This window comes from Cetorhinus maximus, chromosome 9 (assembly GCF_964194155.1).
Source record: "Cetorhinus maximus chromosome 9, sCetMax3.hap1.1, whole genome shotgun sequence".
NCBI lineage: Eukaryota > Metazoa > Chordata > Chondrichthyes > Lamniformes > Cetorhinidae > Cetorhinus > Cetorhinus maximus.
In genome coordinates this window covers 50,658,281-50,677,091 of record NC_135887.1, presented here as the reverse complement: position 1 = coordinate 50,677,091, position 18,811 = coordinate 50,658,281, and the positions used below count along the sequence as shown (strand labels likewise).

The window sequence follows — 18,811 nt, the reverse complement described above, 5'->3', positions numbered from 1 at the left end:
TCAACGACGCTAAACACCTTAATATTCTCTCTCTCACTTTGTTTATCCCATCCATTATTTCACACTCTTCCTCCTAACTACAATATATGCTTCGTCCCTCTTCTTTGTGAGGACATCCTTAAAATAACAAACAGCATGATTACTTTGTGCAACAGCAGGGCAAGTGCAGGCAGATTTTCAGGGCTGCATCGATTCTTGTTTTAATGCCTTATAAGAGATGCAAAAGGGCACTCTGATCATGAATGGCTTTTCCTTACCTGCAATAGTGATACCACCATTAAAACCATGTCACAGATGCAGATTTGTACAAATAATGCACAGGAAAAGTGTGAATTGACCTGTGCAACTCACTTTTATAACACAGACTCAACTGTGTCAACATAAAATCAAATGGCTCTGATTACAAAACCTACCTGCGGTACGTAAAATAATTTCTGTGTCCTGAAGAATGGATAGCAGGCAGAGAAGAATTCGTACCCACCATTCAGGACCCTGATAGGTTGCAGGCTGACAACTTCCAGAAGTGTTGCATATTGAATAGCTGGACCTAGAATTGATGCAAAATAAATTAGTGACATGAACTTTTAACCCAAGAGTATATTTATTGTGAAATTCAATTTAAAGAAATTGGTCTTAATTCATATATCCAATCTACCAATTCCAGAATCTGAGTCTCACACATCTGACTCAGGAGTGAGGCAATGGTTTGCATAATCCAGTTGCTTGATGGTAATTCAGAATTTAAGGGCGGAATTTTACCGGAATCCAGGTTGGGGGGCTAGAAAGCAGGGGAAGGTGAGGGCTGGTAAATGCCGGAGAGCTGTGTCCTGAATGCGGCCCGGCCATTTTACCAGTGATAGTACAGGAATGCAGAAGCTGCTCCCAAGCGGAGCCAGGGAGCCTATTTAAATAATTAACGGTCACGTAAAGGGCTATTTTGAGAAGGTGGCTTTTCTACAGCTTCTAGGAATGGGGTGGGGGGATGCCATCCATGGTCCAAAGAGTGGGCCCTCAGTGGCAAAGGCTGCTCACAATTCCAATGCCACCATTTGAGGGATTACCTTCTTCCTCAAATCACCGGGGCCTGCCTGCTTGGCCCCTGCAGAGAAGAAAAATTTCTGACTCCCATGCGAGGGTGCCTCAAAATGGAGGCACCCTCTTGTTCCCCTTGCAGCCTCAGAAGTGGCAATGGCACTGTCAAGATTGCAGTGCTGCCAGCAGTGATACTGACAAATAATGTCATTGTATTAATTATGGTGGTATTTATTTCCTGTTTTCATGCAAGGTTGTACCCTTGCCTATTGAAGGCAGGCTTCGTGCTGGGGAATGATTCCATGGGTAGTGATTACCATACGTTATCTTGCCCAAGTGGCCTTTATTCATCTATTACTCTTGATAATAAACATCTGCAGGCTATTCATTCACAGGTGACATCAGTGCTGGGAATGATCTTTTCTTAACATGGGTGGGCTTGGATTGTGATCAGTAGCAAGCATCCTGGCTGGCTTCCCCCTTCCTAACCCAGAGGCACAAAGGGCAACTACAGTACCCCAATTGTCACCCTGTCTGACACCAGCTAACTCAACATGGATCAGGAATCAAACCTGCAATCTTTCTCAACGTTATGGCTCAGTTACTCAATGGACATGTGCACTGAGGCATCAGGGCAGTCAGTATTGTTATAAGTACATACATACAATAGGGTACAAAAATGCTGCTTGGTCGGTGGCTTAAAAATTGGTGGCATTGCCTCAACCATCCCTTATGCACTCCACCCATCTATGGACTGGATTGTCAGGCAGGATGCATAACAGGGCTACCAACATGAACAACACCGTGGCTGGGATTTTCGGGTCCTGCCTGCAGCGGAACCCGCAGGTGGGATGGAAAATTGGGAGTGGCAGCCAAACGTCCATTGACTTTGGGCGGGAATTTCCAGTCCCGGTCTTAACCATTATATGTACTGATTGTATATTTACCTTCTTCGTCAGATGATTTTGTGTGCCCATCATATACTACACAATACTTTACACACTCAAGCTCTATATCCTGTGGGAGCAAGTAATTTCCATCCGCATCCTGCAAAGCAAAAATAGTGACTCAGTTATTTGTATAAAATAGAAATCTATATGCGAAAAGAAGGGAAAATTAGTAACATCACACTGTACCATTCTAGGGCCTAATATTTCAGCTGAGGCAAAAGGCCTCGCGTACATGTCAAGGTATAAAGCTTACAAATATCTCGCTGCTTCAGGCTGGAACCCAGCATCAATAAAGGGACTAATTTTTTTTTAAATTATAAAATAAATTATCATAAAACTTATTTAAATTAGAAATGTATAATTAATTTTTAAAAATTATTTAAACATTTTCTGTCAGACTTCTCGGGGCATATTTTAATATTCTGACATGCTGGGAGCTGGAGGGTTTGGTAACGCATTGGGAAACACTTAAGTCTGAGTTTCTTCTCATGCTGTAGAGTTTGTATGGTGGAGGGGTCTGATAATGGGAGAGATTGGGGGGGACCAGAAGCAAGTGTTCCTTGTCTTCTCTCCAAGATTGTTCTCACCTCACTGCAGCTGTTGGATTTCCCAAGGTTTGGAAACCCTGTATGGCCACAGTTAAACCTGAAAAGTAGGGTAAATCCAAGGCATCCAGCTCATTAGCGTATTTAAAATGCCAACCCGCCCCTTGTCCCGCTTGAATGAAAACCGGATGTCTGTGGTTTGGAGACATCTTCCCAACACTATTCCACTTTTTGCCCATTTAACTCCACCACCTCGACCCACACTCAATTCCACTGGTTCACTCATGTTAAAATTGCCCCATATGAATGACATTGTAATCCACTAAGAAAATCTCCATTGACCTTGTAGGAACTGCGTGGTATGATGCTAGCAAAAAATGCTTCTTACAAAGCAGATCCTTAATTATATTTGATGCAATACGATTACACGATCCTCAAAGGTTGGACTTGCTTAACAAGAAAGCAAACTCCAGCAGTACATCTACTAATTTCTTACTTATAACTCCATTTAGTTACTAAGAATGCTACATATTGTAGTTCTCTGGTTAGAACTCTGAACTTAAGAAACAGGAGCAGGAGTAGATCATAAAGCCCATTGAGATGACTTCGTCATTCTATGAGGCCATGGCTGATCTTCAACCTCAACTTCATCTTCCCATGCTATCCCCATATTCCTTGATTCCTTATGTGTCTAAATGCCTATCAATCTCGATTTTGAATATACTCAACAACTTATCATCCCCAGCCTTCTAAGGTAGGGAATTCCAGAGAATCAAAACCCTCCGAGTGAAGATTTTTTTCCTCATCTCAGTCTGAAACAGCTGTCCTCTTATCCTGAAACTATGATCCTAGTTCAAAACTTTCTAGCCAGGGGAAGAAGCCTCTCAGCATCTAAATATTGATGTAATATTATCTGTTTGTGTTGACCTGTGGAACTCTGAATTGTATTTGTGCATGATATATTGCGGACCTAGATGATAATAAGACACAAGCTTCTGAGTACTTAGATTTCACCAATTTTCAGCTAGGTTCAGTAGACGACACTCTTCTTTCTGCATCAGAAGGTCACAGGTTCAAGCCCCCCTCCAGGGCCTGAGCACATTATCTAGGTTTGCACTTCACTACAGTACTGACATATTTGGGTGAGATGTTAAACCAAGGCCCATTTTCCTGTTGAGGTGGACAGAAGAGGCCTTATGGCACTAGCCATAAAATAGGGAATTCTTTTAGCGTCTTGGTCAAATCACCTTCCTTGATTAACACCATCAATGCATAGGCATTTATTAGTCATGCATTTGTTGTTTGTAGGACCCCACTGCAAGCCAATTGGTTGCCATATTTGTCCACTACACTTCAAAACTAAACCATTGAGATATCTCAAATCGCTTTACAACGCAAAGTTTGAAAACAGGTTAGGCAAGTTGTTTCACACTGCTACTATGCAGTGGCTACATGAGTGGTATTTTCCACTAACAGGATGTGGCTGTCAATCCACACAATTGAGCAACAACATGTATGAATTTCAGTGCCGGTACATAGGCCATATATCCCAGCAATTGGCTGACTGAATCAAACAGCTTGTTTCTTCGGTTGTTCACGATAGACAGAGTACAGACCACACTCAACCAGCCTGCTCTTGCAGAACCAAAAACAAAACATCTACTGTTAGATGTGATTCTGCAATTGGGCAGCACTTGCTGAACAATCCTGAGTGCGCCAATAGCTACACAAGCAACTAAGATAATCAGTCGAGCTTGTAATGTGGTTCATTTACGCTTGCTAGACGCAACACATTCACATACAGGGACCCGTTCTCTGCAAACAAAAGGAATATGTTCAAGCCTTGCGCCTTTTTTTAACCAGGAGCTTGGGAAGCCTTTCATTCCCTCATTGCTTTCTCCATGGCAATGCCACGGCCAATCAGTCAATTTGCCAACCAATCAGCACTCTTTTATCCTGTAGTATATATTGTTGTGACAGTTTGAAATCTGGCATTCTTGCTTTGTCCTGAGGAGTGTAAGACAAAAAACTTCAATAACATCTCTCTTTTCAGCAATTTCAATTTTAGATATCATAAGATGGGCGCTTTACATAAATTATTTTTTCTTCTATTAAACAGAAAGAAAAGTGTTACCCTTCTTGCCCTCTTGGCTGTGATCACGTGACTTTCATTATATTGAGATTTGGTCCGTACATCTGTAATATGTTTTAAAAAGCTATGTTAAGTATGGATTTACATTACAGTGAAAAATGATTGGCAAGTTCATTCTGTATCAGACAAATAAAGAAGGCATGAAATGTTTTATTTGTTTCTAAAAAATCTGAGGTTTAAAATTTTGTAATGTATATTAACAGATCTCCCACAGCATTGCTCATGGTTTATAAATACAACTTTAGCCAAACAAATTTCTATAAATTATATTTGTTGCTGTTTGTGTGTGTTTTTTAACACTTGTACTGATTATTTTTATGGAAGTAGCTGAAGGTGTGACCCTAGACTCTCATTTTACTTGCAGATCTCCTTTGGGATTGCTTATTGTGATTTGGATGATAGACTGTTTTATAACACAGTGTCATACCTCAAAACACATGATGTATCATCAAGTCTACTGGTTTACAATGACAAGAAAAGTCAAATTGTTTTGATTACATCATATTCTTGGATTTTTACTAGTGCTTTGGGCATTAAATTCCACCACTATGCCCCTTATTTTGTCAAAGTAAACACAGAGATTTTATTATATGTATATGCCAGTATATCTCCTGTTCTAGCATTCAAGGTCAGTTGGAAGTGTGACATGGAAAAGTGTGACTTGGAAAGTGTGACATTTACATGAAGTGTATGGTATTGTAACAAAAATGAAATATTTGCATCTAGTATTGATTTAGTGACCGTGCCTTCAAATCCAATCTCCAACTAATGGCGACTTAAGGGTCTCATTCCATCACTGCTGGTATTTCACCTGCGGCAGCAGAACGTCCACGCCATGTGGGAAGCCTGGCAGCTTTAACTGCATGGGCTGCTGGCAGACATGGGAGCGGGGGAACCTCTTTTGCAGGTCCCCTGCCACCCCCTCGGTCTCTTGAACCTTGCCCCCTCACTCCTCGCTGAGACCCTTGACCACAGACTTAGCTGGGCTCCTCAGCATGAAGGAACTGCCTGTCGTCCCAGTAGCGGCCACCGGCCCTGGCTGTCATTACTGGGAGTACAGAGATGCCAGCCAATTCGATTGGCTGACAGCTCTCCATGGTAGGATTTCATCCTGAGAAAAGTGCGGAAGCCTTTTCTTAAAGGAATTAACACTCCTCCCAGTGTGAAATTGCTGCGGATAGCCATCAGGATCATATGCAGGCCCCCCCTTCTGACTTTTTAGCCAGGGAAAGCAGGGGCCATGGCGCCCTGTAAAATTTTCCAGTCTGATACCTGATTAATTGATTGCACACTCAGCTGCTGCTGTTTAGCAGAACAATATCTGGTTAGTCATAGGGCCAGAGGCATGGTGATAATCAGAAAGAGAGGGTGCAAGATGATCAGATTTTCACAAGTCTTAACCAGGACACATTGAAAACCCTTGGGAAGACGGGCTTCATGATGATTGACACGTTGAGGGACCAATGCCAGGCATCTGTGGAAAGGGCACTAGAAGTTCATGGGGTGACATTTCACGGAATATGTCGAGCCAGAAGGGCCCAATCAATTTAATTTTAACCCAATATCTCTTCCTCTGGAACACGCCTCAAGCCTCCAAGAAATCATTTCAATACTGTTTCAATGTGCTGTCATTTTTTGCATATTGCACACTACTCTATTTCTGTGCAAACAATAATACGCAGTGAAACTATAGTAAGTTTGAACAAGTAACTCAGAACAGCATTGTCTGCAACACAGCCCATTAGTTCCAGTTGAACACATTGGCAGATTGTGTTAACATGCAGCAGGAGAATTGCATTTACAAGCATTTATCATTAAATATAATTTCCACAAATGGAGGCATTGTACCTGGTAATAGGTACATCTTGAGATTAGATACTTGCATTACAATTCGTTCTGCTAGTCTGCCTTTACTAATGATTTACCCAATCAAATAATTGCGAAGTTTAATAGAAGATTGATTGGGCAATTAAGTTGCCTGCTGTGACCATATCACTGCCTTTGGAGGTCAACTGGACCGGCGGGATAGGATCATCCAAACCTGCAAAGTGACTGACAACTCCTGGCAGACACGCAGATGGCACATCGGTGAGGGCGACTTACTGAGTGAGAGTCAATGGGATTGTTGAGGGAGAGGGACGAGGGGCACGGTGGAGCAATTACGGAGCACCAGCAGCAGATTTTACTGAGAGTGCTTGTCCTGGGTTGGGCAAGTGTCTGGGTGCTGCAAGTACATTTAAAAGGCATCATCAGCAATGGAACCATTGGCGCCAAAAGTTATTGATAACCCCCTTGGACTGAACTCCTTCTCTGCCTGGCTGCACAACAACGGTCTCAGGCAGTGCTAAATTGCTTCAGCAATTTCTTCAGAACCAAGTGTGGAGCTGACCCCAATTCCCAGGGTGCAACGCAGTACGACATTTTTTTTTGATGACGGTAAATTGAATACAAGGGTGGGTTAAAGGGGAGGGGCCCTGAGCAGAACTGAAAACCCGGATATTTGATCAATTTGAGGTAAACTATCAGGACACTGGGACGCCCAGTGAAAAACTGGGACTGTCCCAGCCAAACCAGGATGTCTGGTCACCCTGGACCGGGTGGGACGACTCACCCATTCTGTCAAAGGAAAGATTTCTCATTAAAAGGGTCATGGTATTTTTCAGAAAAACTCACCTGCACTTGGATTTTTAAGGCTGCAGCAATCACAGGAATGGAGAGGTGACCAGGGATTGCTGCCCCCTCATCCAACCCCCACCCCCCAACCCTCAGGACATTCACTCTTAGCTGGAGGTCCTGAGGGATCTGAGGGGCTGCAGTGAGGTGAGCTTTCCCAAGGATGAGAGAAGTAGGACAACCTCACAAACCAAACAGGTGTGGATGGAAGTGACCGATGAAGTCAGCAGCAGAGGTATAGTCCCTTCAACCTGGAAACAATGCCCAAGTGGATCTAGGGCCACAGGGGAGCCTGACAGGTGAGTGACAACAGATTCAGGTACTAATTGCCTACAGTGGGATTTAGGGGAGGCAGTGACATAGTGGTAATATTACTGGACTAGTAATCCAGGGGCCCAGGCTAAGGCTCTGGGGACATGGGTTCAAATCCCACCACAGCAGCTGGTGAAATTATTTATTGTTGTAAAAATCCATCTCGTTCACTAACACCCTTTAAGGAAGGAAATCTGCCATCCTTACCTGGTCTGGTCTGGCCTACATGTGACTCCAGAATGTAGTTGACAGCAATGTGGTTGATTCTTAAATGCCCTCTGAAATGGCCTAGCAGGGCAATTAGAGATGGGCAACAAATGCTGGTCTTCCCAGCAACATCCACATCCCATGAAAGAATAAAGAACATGCTGACTTGCCCAGCATTCTTCTTCACAGCACTCCTCAGGCCAAAACATCTTTCAGGTCCATTCATTCCTTTCTCTCCAGGCACCTCACATCCCTATCTGAACAGCCAACACTCACATTCATCTTCAAGCTATTGTCCTCTCGTACCCATGCCTCACAGTCACCATCGACAAATGTTGTCCGCCATTCCTCTCCACACAATCCATTACGAACACTCACACCTGTCTGCTTTTCCTCCTTGCAAAAGATTGATACGTCTGTAGATTTGACCAATGATAGTAGAACAAAATGGGGTATGGACAGGAAATTAGACTCAGAGGGCCAAAGGGTATGGGGATTAGAATGTAGGGCTTGAAGGAGAATGCAAAATTAAGTTGAGGTAAGGCAATGGGATGGGAATTTATAAATGAAGATGAGGATTTTGAACAATGTTGCAGTCTGAAGTTAATGGAAGTTGGCGAAGACAAAGTTAATGAGAGAGCTGGACTTTGGTGGCAGACAGGGTATAGGGAGAGGAGTTTCAAATGCATTGGAGTTAATGCAGCACAGAATAAAGGTGAGAATGAGGTAAGAGTGAAGGCTGTTGATGCCAGGGTTATGAAGTAAGTAATGTTGGCATTGGAGAGGATATGGATTTTTTGTATCTAGGAATCAAACAGACAACAAGTAGGATAATATCCATGACTACAGTCACACGTGATGCTATTGATGACTTTGACTAGTGCAATCACAGTGCTGTGGGTAGGGTGGGAATGAACTGAAGGGATTTGAACAGGGAATTGTAGGAGAGATATGAGCAGGATGGTAATGACACATTTAAAAACTTAGAGGAAGGACCAATACCAAGGTTGGAAGCTGAATCCAATCAATGTATTTCTGCCTAGCCTTTCCTTTCTCAGATTTAGTTTTGTTTTAATGTCTTCAAAGGGCACTCAGACTTAAAGCATGAAAACAGTGTCCTCTAACCAACCCTGGGGAGTATAAGTCTAGTGTACTTGACATCTTGAATTTTTACCCATCTTATGGGAAAGTACCTAAGGCTCAATGTATTGCATTTCCATTACAGCTCTGCTGACAGCGTAAACTAGTGGATTGGGAATCATGATCATGAGCTCCTGTCCACCACTCTCACATTCACATTCCAACATCGGCATGTTGAATCACTGGAGCCTCTTGACGGTTCAATGGTTGATAATGTGAGCAAAGGCTCAGGCTGGCTCCTTGTTTGACCACAGGCAGTGTTATGGAAGCCAAGAATTGAGATGGCACAGGTATTTTTAAAAACATGATTGATTATCTGGTGTTTCACTGTTAAATCATATTTAACCAGCTACATTTATATTTTCATGAAATTATGAGCAATGTTTTCAGCATCAATAAAGTTACGCAATGTAATAAATTTTAGGTGATCTTCTGTGTCTAGAACAGTATGTTGAGGAATCAACTAGTGAATGCGCTATTTTAGATCTAGTATTGTGCAATGAGAAACAGCTAATTAATAATCTTGTTGTAAAGGAGCCTTTAGGGAAGAATTACCATAATATGATAGAATTTTACATGAAGTTTGAAAGTGATGTAGTTCAATCCAAAACTAGTTAAGGATTCTATCAGATCAAAGAGGCCAAAGTTGCCAAAAAAAAGTAGTAAGCCTGAGGATTTGGAGCATTTTAAAATTCAGCAAAGGAGAACCAAGAAATTGATAAAGAAAGAGTAAATAGACTATGAAAGTAAGCTAGTGGGGAACATAAAAACGGACTGGAATAGATTTGAAGGGTATGTAAAAAGGAAAAGGTTAGTAAAGACAAATATGGGCCCATTACAGGCAGAGAATTGAGAATTTATAATGGGTAAGAAGGAAATGGCAGAGAAGCCAAACAAATACTTTGTGTCTGTCTTCACAGAGGAAGATACAAAAAAACCTCCCTGAAATATTAGGCAGCCTAGGGACTAGTGAGATTAAGGATCTGAAAGAAATTGGTATTAGCAAAAAAGTAGTGCTAGAGAAATTAGTGGGACTTAAAGTTAATAAATGCCCTGGACCTGATGGTGTACTTCCCAGAGTATTGAAAGAGGTGGCTGTAGAGATAGTGGATGCATTGGTGATCATCTTTCAAAATTCTACAGATTCTGGAATGGTGCCTGCAGATTAGAAGGTAGCAAACATAACGGCATTATTTAAGAAAGGAGGGAGAGAGAAAACAGGGAACTAAAGACCTTCTAGCCCGACATCAGTAGTAGGGAAAATGATAGAATCTATTCTAAAGCATGTGATAAGTGGGCACTTAGAAAATAAATGTGAGATTGGGCGAAGTTAGAATAGATTTATGAAAGGTAAATCATGCTTGACAAGCCTGTTGGGGTTTTTTGAGTATTTTACTAGCAGGTAAGGAAGAACCAGTGGATGTGGTGTATTTGGATATTCAGAAAGCTTTCAATAAGATCCCACACAAGAGGTTAGTAAGCAAAATTAGAGCACGTGGGATTGGGGGAAATATACTGGCATGGATTGAGGATTGGTTAACGGACAAAAAACAGAGAGCAGGGATAATTGGATCATTCTCAGGTTGGCAGGCTCTGACTGACCACAAGGATCAGTGCTTGGACCCCAGCTATTCACAATCTATATCAATGATTTGGATGTGGGGACCAAATGTAATATTTCCAAGTTCACTGATGACATAGAACTTGGTGGGAATGTGACTTGTGAGGAAGATGCAAAGAGATTTCAAGGAGATTTAGGCAAACTAATTGAGTGGGCAAGAACATGCAAATGTAATATAATGTGGAAAAATGTGAAGTTATCCACTTTGGTAGGAAAAACAGAAATGCAGAGTATTTCTTAGATAGGGAGAGATTGGGAGGTGTTGATGTCCAAAAAGACCTGGGTGTTCCTGTTCATAAGTCACTGAAAGCTAACATGAAGGTGTAGCAAGCAATTAGGAAGGCAAATGGTATGTTAGCCTTTATTGCAAGAGAATTTGAGTACAGGAGTAAGGAAGTCTTCCTGCAATTATGTAGAGCCTTGGTGAGACCGCCTAGAGTATTGTGTGCAATTTTGGTCACCTTACCTAAGGATGGATATACAGGCCATAGGAGTGCAACGAAAGTTCACCAGACTAATCACTGGGATGGCGGTATTGTCTTATATGGAGAGAATGAGAAAACTGAGCCTGTATTTCCTACAGCTTAGAAGAGTGAGAGGTGATCTGATTGAAGTGTACAAAGTTCTTACAGGGTTTGACAAGGTAGATGCAGGAAGGATATTTCCCCTGGTTGGGGGTTGGTGGGGGGTGGGGGGGTGGGGGGGTGGGGGCAGGTCTAGGGCCTGGGAACATAGTCTCAGAATAAGAGGTAGGCCATTTAGGACCTAGATGAGGAGACATTTCTTCAGTCAGAGGGTGTTACATGTTTGGAATTCTCTACTCCAGAGAGCTGTAAAGACTCAGTCATTGAGAACGTTCAAAGCAGAGGTCGATAGATTTCTAGATACCAATGACATCCAGGGATATAGGTATAGTGCAGGAAGATGGTGTTGTGGTAGAAGATTAGCCAGTTAAATGGTGGAGCAGACTCAAGAGGCCGAATGACTTACTCCTGCTCCTATGTCACTGCATACAGGTGCTCGCTAGGAATGAAGCTGGAGAACTCAAAAAAAATTGAAGATTTTAAGCAATGAATTTGAATGATCAGCTCAGGGGAAGCATTTATGTTGGTCACAAATGCACGTTGGCCTGAGGGAAAATTGTTATGTAGGAAAAGATGGTCCCATTTTCCTATTACAAATCTGAAAACCTGACCTTCCAAATGGATGTGTTCAGCAACACTCTTAGTTTTAGCATGGAAGTGTCTCACGTAGAAAACAGAGAACATTCAAACACAGAGGCAGCAAGAGTCAGCAGGGTGTGGCTAAAAAAGCTACTTTATTCAGCGACATGATTAGTCTTATTGAGTCCAGGCCAATGTCAGCTGGAATTTTAATTGGGCAGATAAAATCTAAATTATTTTTATAATAAAGGTCAGACCAAAGTATGTGAACCAAGTTATGGTACCCTCTTTTAACAAATAATTTTTTATTTGAAGACAGCTTTAAACATTAATATTTGGACCTGAATGTCTTCCCATGTACCATGCATTGTTTTAGGTACAGAATCCAATGTTTTAGGCAGAAATAATACAAATTATCATATGAACAGACTGAACTATTTGTTACTAATGTGAGACTTTATAAGAATGTTACATTTTAAATCTTTCTTCCTCAGTACTCCTACCAAAGGAACTCCAATCCACAACACCATGACCTTCACTATGGGTAAGGCAATGAGACGGGTGCTGAATCCATTCCAGTCAGCAGGGGTCAAACCCTGTGCTGTTGGCAACAATTTAATCCACACCAGCCATCTGAGTCAACCAGCCCTTCAAAGAGACAGATTTGCTGTAGCAACATGCACTTTTACATGCAAGTTGTAGTCAGCACTATGATGGTAGAGGCTCCAATTTTCTTTCTTTCACATGGAAGGAATTACATGTTGTTACTCAACCTGTTTGGCCATATTATGAACGTATCTTCCTTAGCCATCAAGTCCTGGAGTGAGACTTGAACCCGAGCTTCTGGCTCAGAGATTGGTGCCCTACCACTATAACAACACTTCCTCTAGGTTTTAAAATGTCTCTTTTAATTTAAGGTGAAACAGAATGTTCTGAATGGGGATCATACTAAACTTTTGCCTGGAGATAGGCCCATGTGAAACCCAAAATGAAACCTTTTGAAAATTAAGTGACAGTTTTCATAACTTAACACAGAAAAAAGGACAGCTGCTATTGGAGACGGAGACACAAGAGACATGCAGAGAGAGAGAGAGAGAGAGACAGAGAGAGAAGCAGCTACTGCTGTGAAGAGCAGAAAAAACTGTTTTGTGTTAGCACCAGGCAGGAAGCTAGTGAGAGCTGGTTGTTCAAAGAGAAGAGGACAGAACAAACGACATTTTTGGAGTTGTAAGGAACAAGGAGTTAGTCTGGTGGGCCTTGCTGGTGGAAGTCAAATGAAGAGAATAGTGATGGGGCAAGAAAACAAACAAAGGTGGTACAGAGGAGGTCTACTAGATTGATACCTGGAATGAGCGGGTTGTCTTATGAAGAAAGGTTAGACAGACTGGGCTTGTTTCCACTGGAGTTTAGAAGAGTGAAGGGTGACTTAAATGAAGTATATAAGGTCCTGAACGGTATTGACAGGGTGGACGCAGAAAAGATATTTTCTCTTCTGGGTGAGTCCAGAAAAAGGGGGCACTATTTTAAAATTAGGGGTTACCCATTTAGGACAGATAAGGAGAAATTTTTTCTCCAAGGGTTGTGTGACTTTGGAACTCCCTGCCCCCTGTGGCACAGTGGTATTGTCAATGGACTAGTAATACAGAGACCCAGGCTCTGGGGACCCGGGTTCAAATCCCACCATGGCAGATGATCTGGAATTAAAAGTTTAATGATGACCATGAAATCATTGTCGATTGCCGTAAAAACCCATCTGGTTCACTAATGTCCTTTAAAGAAGGAAATCTTATGTGGTCTGGCCTATATGTGACTCCGGACCCACAGCGATGTGGTTGACTTTTAAATGCTCTCTGAAATGGCCAGCAAGCCACTCAGTTGTACCAAACCACTATGAAGTCTATAATGGCTGAAACCGGATGGACCATTCAGCATCAGTTTAGGCACCAGAAAGGACAACAGCAATGTCAGCCCTGTCAACCCTTCAAAGTCCTCCTTACTAAAATGTGCCAAAATTGGGAGAGCAGTCTCACAGACTAGTTAAGCAACAGCCTGACCTAGTCATACTCACAGAATCGTACCTTACGGATAATGTCCCAGACACCAGCATCACTATCCCTGGGTATGTTCTGTCCCACCGGCAGAGGTGGCGGCACAGTGGTATACAGTCAGGAGGATGTTGCCTTGGGAGTCCTAAACATCGAATCCGGACCCCATGAAGGCTCATGGCATCGGGTCAAACATGGGCAAGGAAGCCTCCTGCTGATTACCACGTACCATCCCCCATCAGCTGATGAATTAGCACTCCTCCATGTTGAACACCACTTGGAGGAAGCACTGAGGGTGGCAGGGGCACAGAGCGTAATCTGGGTGGGGGACTTCAATGTCCATCACCAAGAGTGGCTCGGTAGCACCACCACAGACCACGTCCTAAAGGATATAGCTGCAAGACTGGATCTGCAGCAGATGGTGGGGGAACCAACAAGAGGGAAAAACATACTTGACCTCATCCTCACCAACGTGCATGCCGCAGGTGCATCTGTCCCTGACAGTATTGAGAGGAGCGACCACCGCACAGCCGTTGTGGAGATGAAGTCCCACCTTCACATTGAGGATACCCTCCATTGTGTTGTGTGGCACTACCACCGTGCTAAATGGGATAGATTTCGAACAGATCTAGCAACTAAAGATTGGGAATTCATGAGGCTCTGTAGGCCATCAGCAGCAGCAGAATTATACTCAACCACAATCTGTAACCTTATGGCCCGACATATCCCCCATTCTATCATTAGCATCAAGCCAGGGGATCAACCCTGGTTCAATGAGGAGTGCAGGAGGGCATGCCAGGAGCAGCATCAGGCATACTTAAAAATGAGGTGTCAGCCTGATGAAGCGACAACACAGGACTGCTTGCATGCCAAACAGCATAAGTAGCATGCGATAGACAGAGCTAAGTGATTCCACAACCAACAGATCAGATCTAAGCTCTGCAGTCCTCCACATCCAGTCATGAATGATGGTAGAAAATTTTGCAACTCATTGGAGGAGGAAGCTCCACAAATATCCCCATCCTCAATGATGGGGAAGTCCAGCACATCAGTGCAAAGGATAAGGCTGAAGCATCTGACACAATCTTCAGCCAGAAGTGTCGAGTGGATGATTGATCTCGGCCTCCTCTGGAGGTCCCAGCAACACAAATGCCAGTCTTCAGTCAATTTGATTCATTGCATGTAATATCAAGAAATGGCTGAAGGCACTGGATATTGCAAAGGCTGTAGGACAACATTCAGGCAATAGTACTGAAGAGCTGTGCTCCAGAACTTGCTGCACCCCTAGCCGTTGTTCCAGTACAGCTACAACACTGCCATCCACCCAGCAATGTGGAAAATTGCCCAGGTATGTCCTGTACACAAAAAGCAGGCCAAATCCAACCTGGCCAATTACCGCCCCATCAGTCTATTCTTGATCATCAGTAAAGTGATGGAAGAGGTCATCAACAGTGCTATTAAGGGGCACTTGCTTTGAAATAACCCGCACACTGACGCTCAGTTTGGGTTCCACCAGGGCCACTCAGCTCCTGACCTCATTATAGCCTTGGTTTCAACAAGAATGAAAAAGCTGAACTCCAGAGGTGAGGTGAGAGTGACTGCACTTGACCTCAAGGCAGCATTTGACTGAGTGCATCATGGAGCCCTAGCAAAACTGGAGTCAATGGGAATCAAGGGGAAAACTCTCCACTGTTTGGAGTCATACCCAGCAAAAAGGAAGATGGTCATCAATGACCATCCTTCCATCATAAGGTCAGAAGTGAAGATGTTCACTAATGATTACACAATGTTCAGCATCATTCATGACTCCTCAGATACTGAAGCAGTCCATGTCCAAATGCAGCAAGACCTGGATAATATCCAGGCTTGGGCTGACAATTGGCAAGTAACATTCGTGCCACACAAGTGCTGGGCAATGATCATCTCCAACAAGACAGAATCTAACCATCACCCCTTGAGATTCAATGGTATTACCATCATTGAAACCCAACTATCAACATCTTGGGGTTACCATTGACCAGAAACTGAACTGGACTAGCCATATAAATACTGTGGCTACAAGAGTTGGTTAGGGGCTAGGGAACCTGCAGCAAGTAACTCGCCTCCGGACTCCCCAAAGCCTATACACCATCTGCAAGGCACAAGTCAAGAGTGTGATGGAATATTCTCCATTTGCCTGGATGAGTGCAGCTCCAAATAGACTCAAGAAGCTTGACATCATCCAAGACAAAGTAGCCTGCTTGATTGACATGCCTTCCACAAACATTCACTCCCTCCACCACTGATGCACAATAGCAGCAGTGTGTACCATCTTCAAGATGCACTGCAGAAACTCAGCAAGTCCCCTTCGACAGCAGCTTCCAAACCCACGACCACTACCATCTAGAAAGACAAGGGCAGCAGATGCATGGGAACACCACCACCTGGAAGCTCCCCTCCAAGCCACATACCATCCTGACTTGGAAATATATCACTGTTACTTCAGTGTCGCTGGGTCAAAATCCTGGAACTGATTCCCTAACAGCACTGTAGGTGTACCTACACCACATGGACTGCAGTGGTTCAAGGCAGCAGCTCGCCACCAGCTTCAAGGGCAATTAGGGATGGGCAATGAATACTGGCATTGCCAGCACTGCCCACATCCCCATGAATGACTAAAAAAGGTGGCAGTGGAGGCGGGGGTCACTGAATATTTTTAAGGCGGAGGTAAATAGATTCTTGTTAGGCAAGGGAATCAAAGGCTATCGGGGGTAGATAGGAATGTGGAAATCGAAACACAAGCAGATCAGCCATGATCTTATCGAATGGTGGAGCAGACTCGAGTGGCTGAATGGCCTACTTCTGCTCCTAATTCATATATTTGTAAAGAAGCATAGGATATGCCTAGAGTAGTCGTGTTGCTGACTGCAACGGAATAAAACCCCCAAAACATGCAAAGGAAACAAAATGGGAACCCTAGCTAAATTGGAGTCAATGGGATCAGGGAAAACTCTCTGCTGGTTGGAGTCATACCTAGCACAAATAAAAATGGTTGCGCTCGTTGGAGGTCAATCATCTCAGTTCCAGGAGATCACTGCAGGAGTTTCTCAGGGTAGTGTCCTTAGCCCAACCATCTTCAGCTGCTTCATCATTGGCCTTTCTTCCATAATAAGGTCAGAGCTGAGGATGTTCGCTGATGATTGTGCAATGTTCAGTACCATTTGTGACTCCTCAGACACTGAAGCAGTCCATGTCTGAATGCTGCAAGACGCAGACAATATCCAGGCTGGGCTGACAAGTGACAAGTGGCATTCGAGCCAAACAAGTGCCAGGCAATGACCATCTCCTACAAGAGAGAATCTAACCATCACTCCTTGACATTCAATGGTATCACCATCGCTAAATCCCCCACTATCAACATCCTGGGGGTTACCATTGACCAGAAACTGAGCTGGACGAGCCATATAAATACTGTAGCTACAAGAGCAGGTCAGGGGCTAGGAATCTTGCGGTGAGTAAGACACCTCCTGACTCCCCAAAGCCTGTCCACCATCTACAGGGCACAGGTCAGGAGTGTGATGGAATACTCTCTACTTGCCTAGATGAGTGCAGTTCCAACAACACTCAAGAAGCTTGACACTGTCCAGGACAAAGCAGCCCACTTGATTGGCACCGCTTCTGCACACATTCAAACCCTACACCACTGACGCACAGTGGCAGCAGTGTGTATCATCTACAAGATGCATTACAGGAACTCACCAAGGCTCCTTAGGCAACACCTTCCAAACTCATGACCCCTACCACCTAGAAGGACAAGGGCAGCAGATGCATGGGAACACCACCACCTGAAAGTTCCTCTTCAAGCCACACATCATCCTGACTTGGAAATATATCATCATTCCTTCACTGTCGCTGGGTCAAAATCCTGGAACTCCCTCCCTAACAGCACTGTGGGTGTACCTACACCAGATGGACTGCAGCAGCTCACTACCATTTTCTCATGAGCAATTAGGGATGGGTAATAAATGCTGGTCGAGCCAGCAACAACCACATCCCATGGATGAATAAAAAAAATTCAATATTTTCAAATCGGATAAAGAGAAACGTTCAAAGAAAATGAGGAAAGAAAGTCTTTTTTTCCAGGGTTGCACGCAGCAGTGTTCTGGAGATTGATCTTCAATTCCTGGAGACTCGAGGCCAACCCTGGAAGGTTGGCAAGACTATATCCAGTCTAATCCAACTTGTCTAAAAGCAAAATACTGCGGATGCTGGAAATCTAGAACAAAAACAAAAATACCTGGAAAAACTCAGCAGGTCTGACAGCATCTGCGGAGAGGGATACAGTTGACGTTTCGAGTCCATGTGACTGATTCTGATGAAGGGTCATACGGACTCAAAACGTCAACTGTATCCCTCTCCGCAGATGCTGTCAGACCTACTGAGTTTTTCCAGGTATTTTTGTTTTTGTCCTAATCCAACTTGTCAGCTGATGCCACACTCTGTCAAATGCTGCCTTGCTGGGGAATGGGGAAAAAGGCGATTTGGCTGACAGTCAAGCATCATCCAATTGGGTAACGAGTCTTTTTCCTTTCCAATTGGTGTAGGAAGGCAGTGGGTCACAAGAACGGATGTGTAGGTCGACTAATGGCTGGAGTGTGGGGGCAAGTCATGTGATGAAACCTCCAGAAATACATTTAATCACAGCTGGCAACCATAATTGGAGACTTATGGCCGGCATGAACAGGATGGACCAAATGCCCTCCTTCTGCGCCTCAAATGTTTCTAATACATCTCACTGTGTTTTACTCACCAACTAAATAGAGGTAAATGGGCTCTGTCAGTCTGGAGTACCTTGTGTACTGATTCAGCAAATTATAGAGATCTGTTGCATCACAAAAGATGATTCCAGCCATTGCAATAGTAAAGGTGAAAGCAATAAATTGTTGGGTAATGATCACTAAGTTCCAGGCTTTACCCACGCTTCCTATTGCT

The 18,811-nt window shown here is 43.5% G+C and overlaps 1 protein-coding gene across 1 annotated transcript in view; it reads right to left on the bottom strand.

Moving 5' to 3' along the window:
* The window catches only part of styxl1 (serine/threonine/tyrosine interacting-like 1), a 44,960-nt gene extending 26,162 nt beyond the window's left edge, over positions 1 to 18,798 (bottom strand). Inside the window, exons 1-4 of the mRNA XM_078547845.1 lie at positions 18,630 to 18,798; positions 4,662 to 4,723; positions 1,980 to 2,079; positions 414 to 547 (exon numbers count right to left, since the gene is read on the bottom strand). Of these exons, the coding sequence (XP_078403971.1) occupies positions 414 to 547; positions 1,980 to 2,079; positions 4,662 to 4,723; positions 18,630 to 18,732 (399 nt within the window). The 5' untranslated portion in view covers positions 18,733 to 18,798. The remainder of the gene's footprint in view (positions 1 to 413; positions 548 to 1,979; positions 2,080 to 4,661; positions 4,724 to 18,629) is intronic.
* Positions 18,799 to 18,811: the final 13 nt, after the last annotated feature.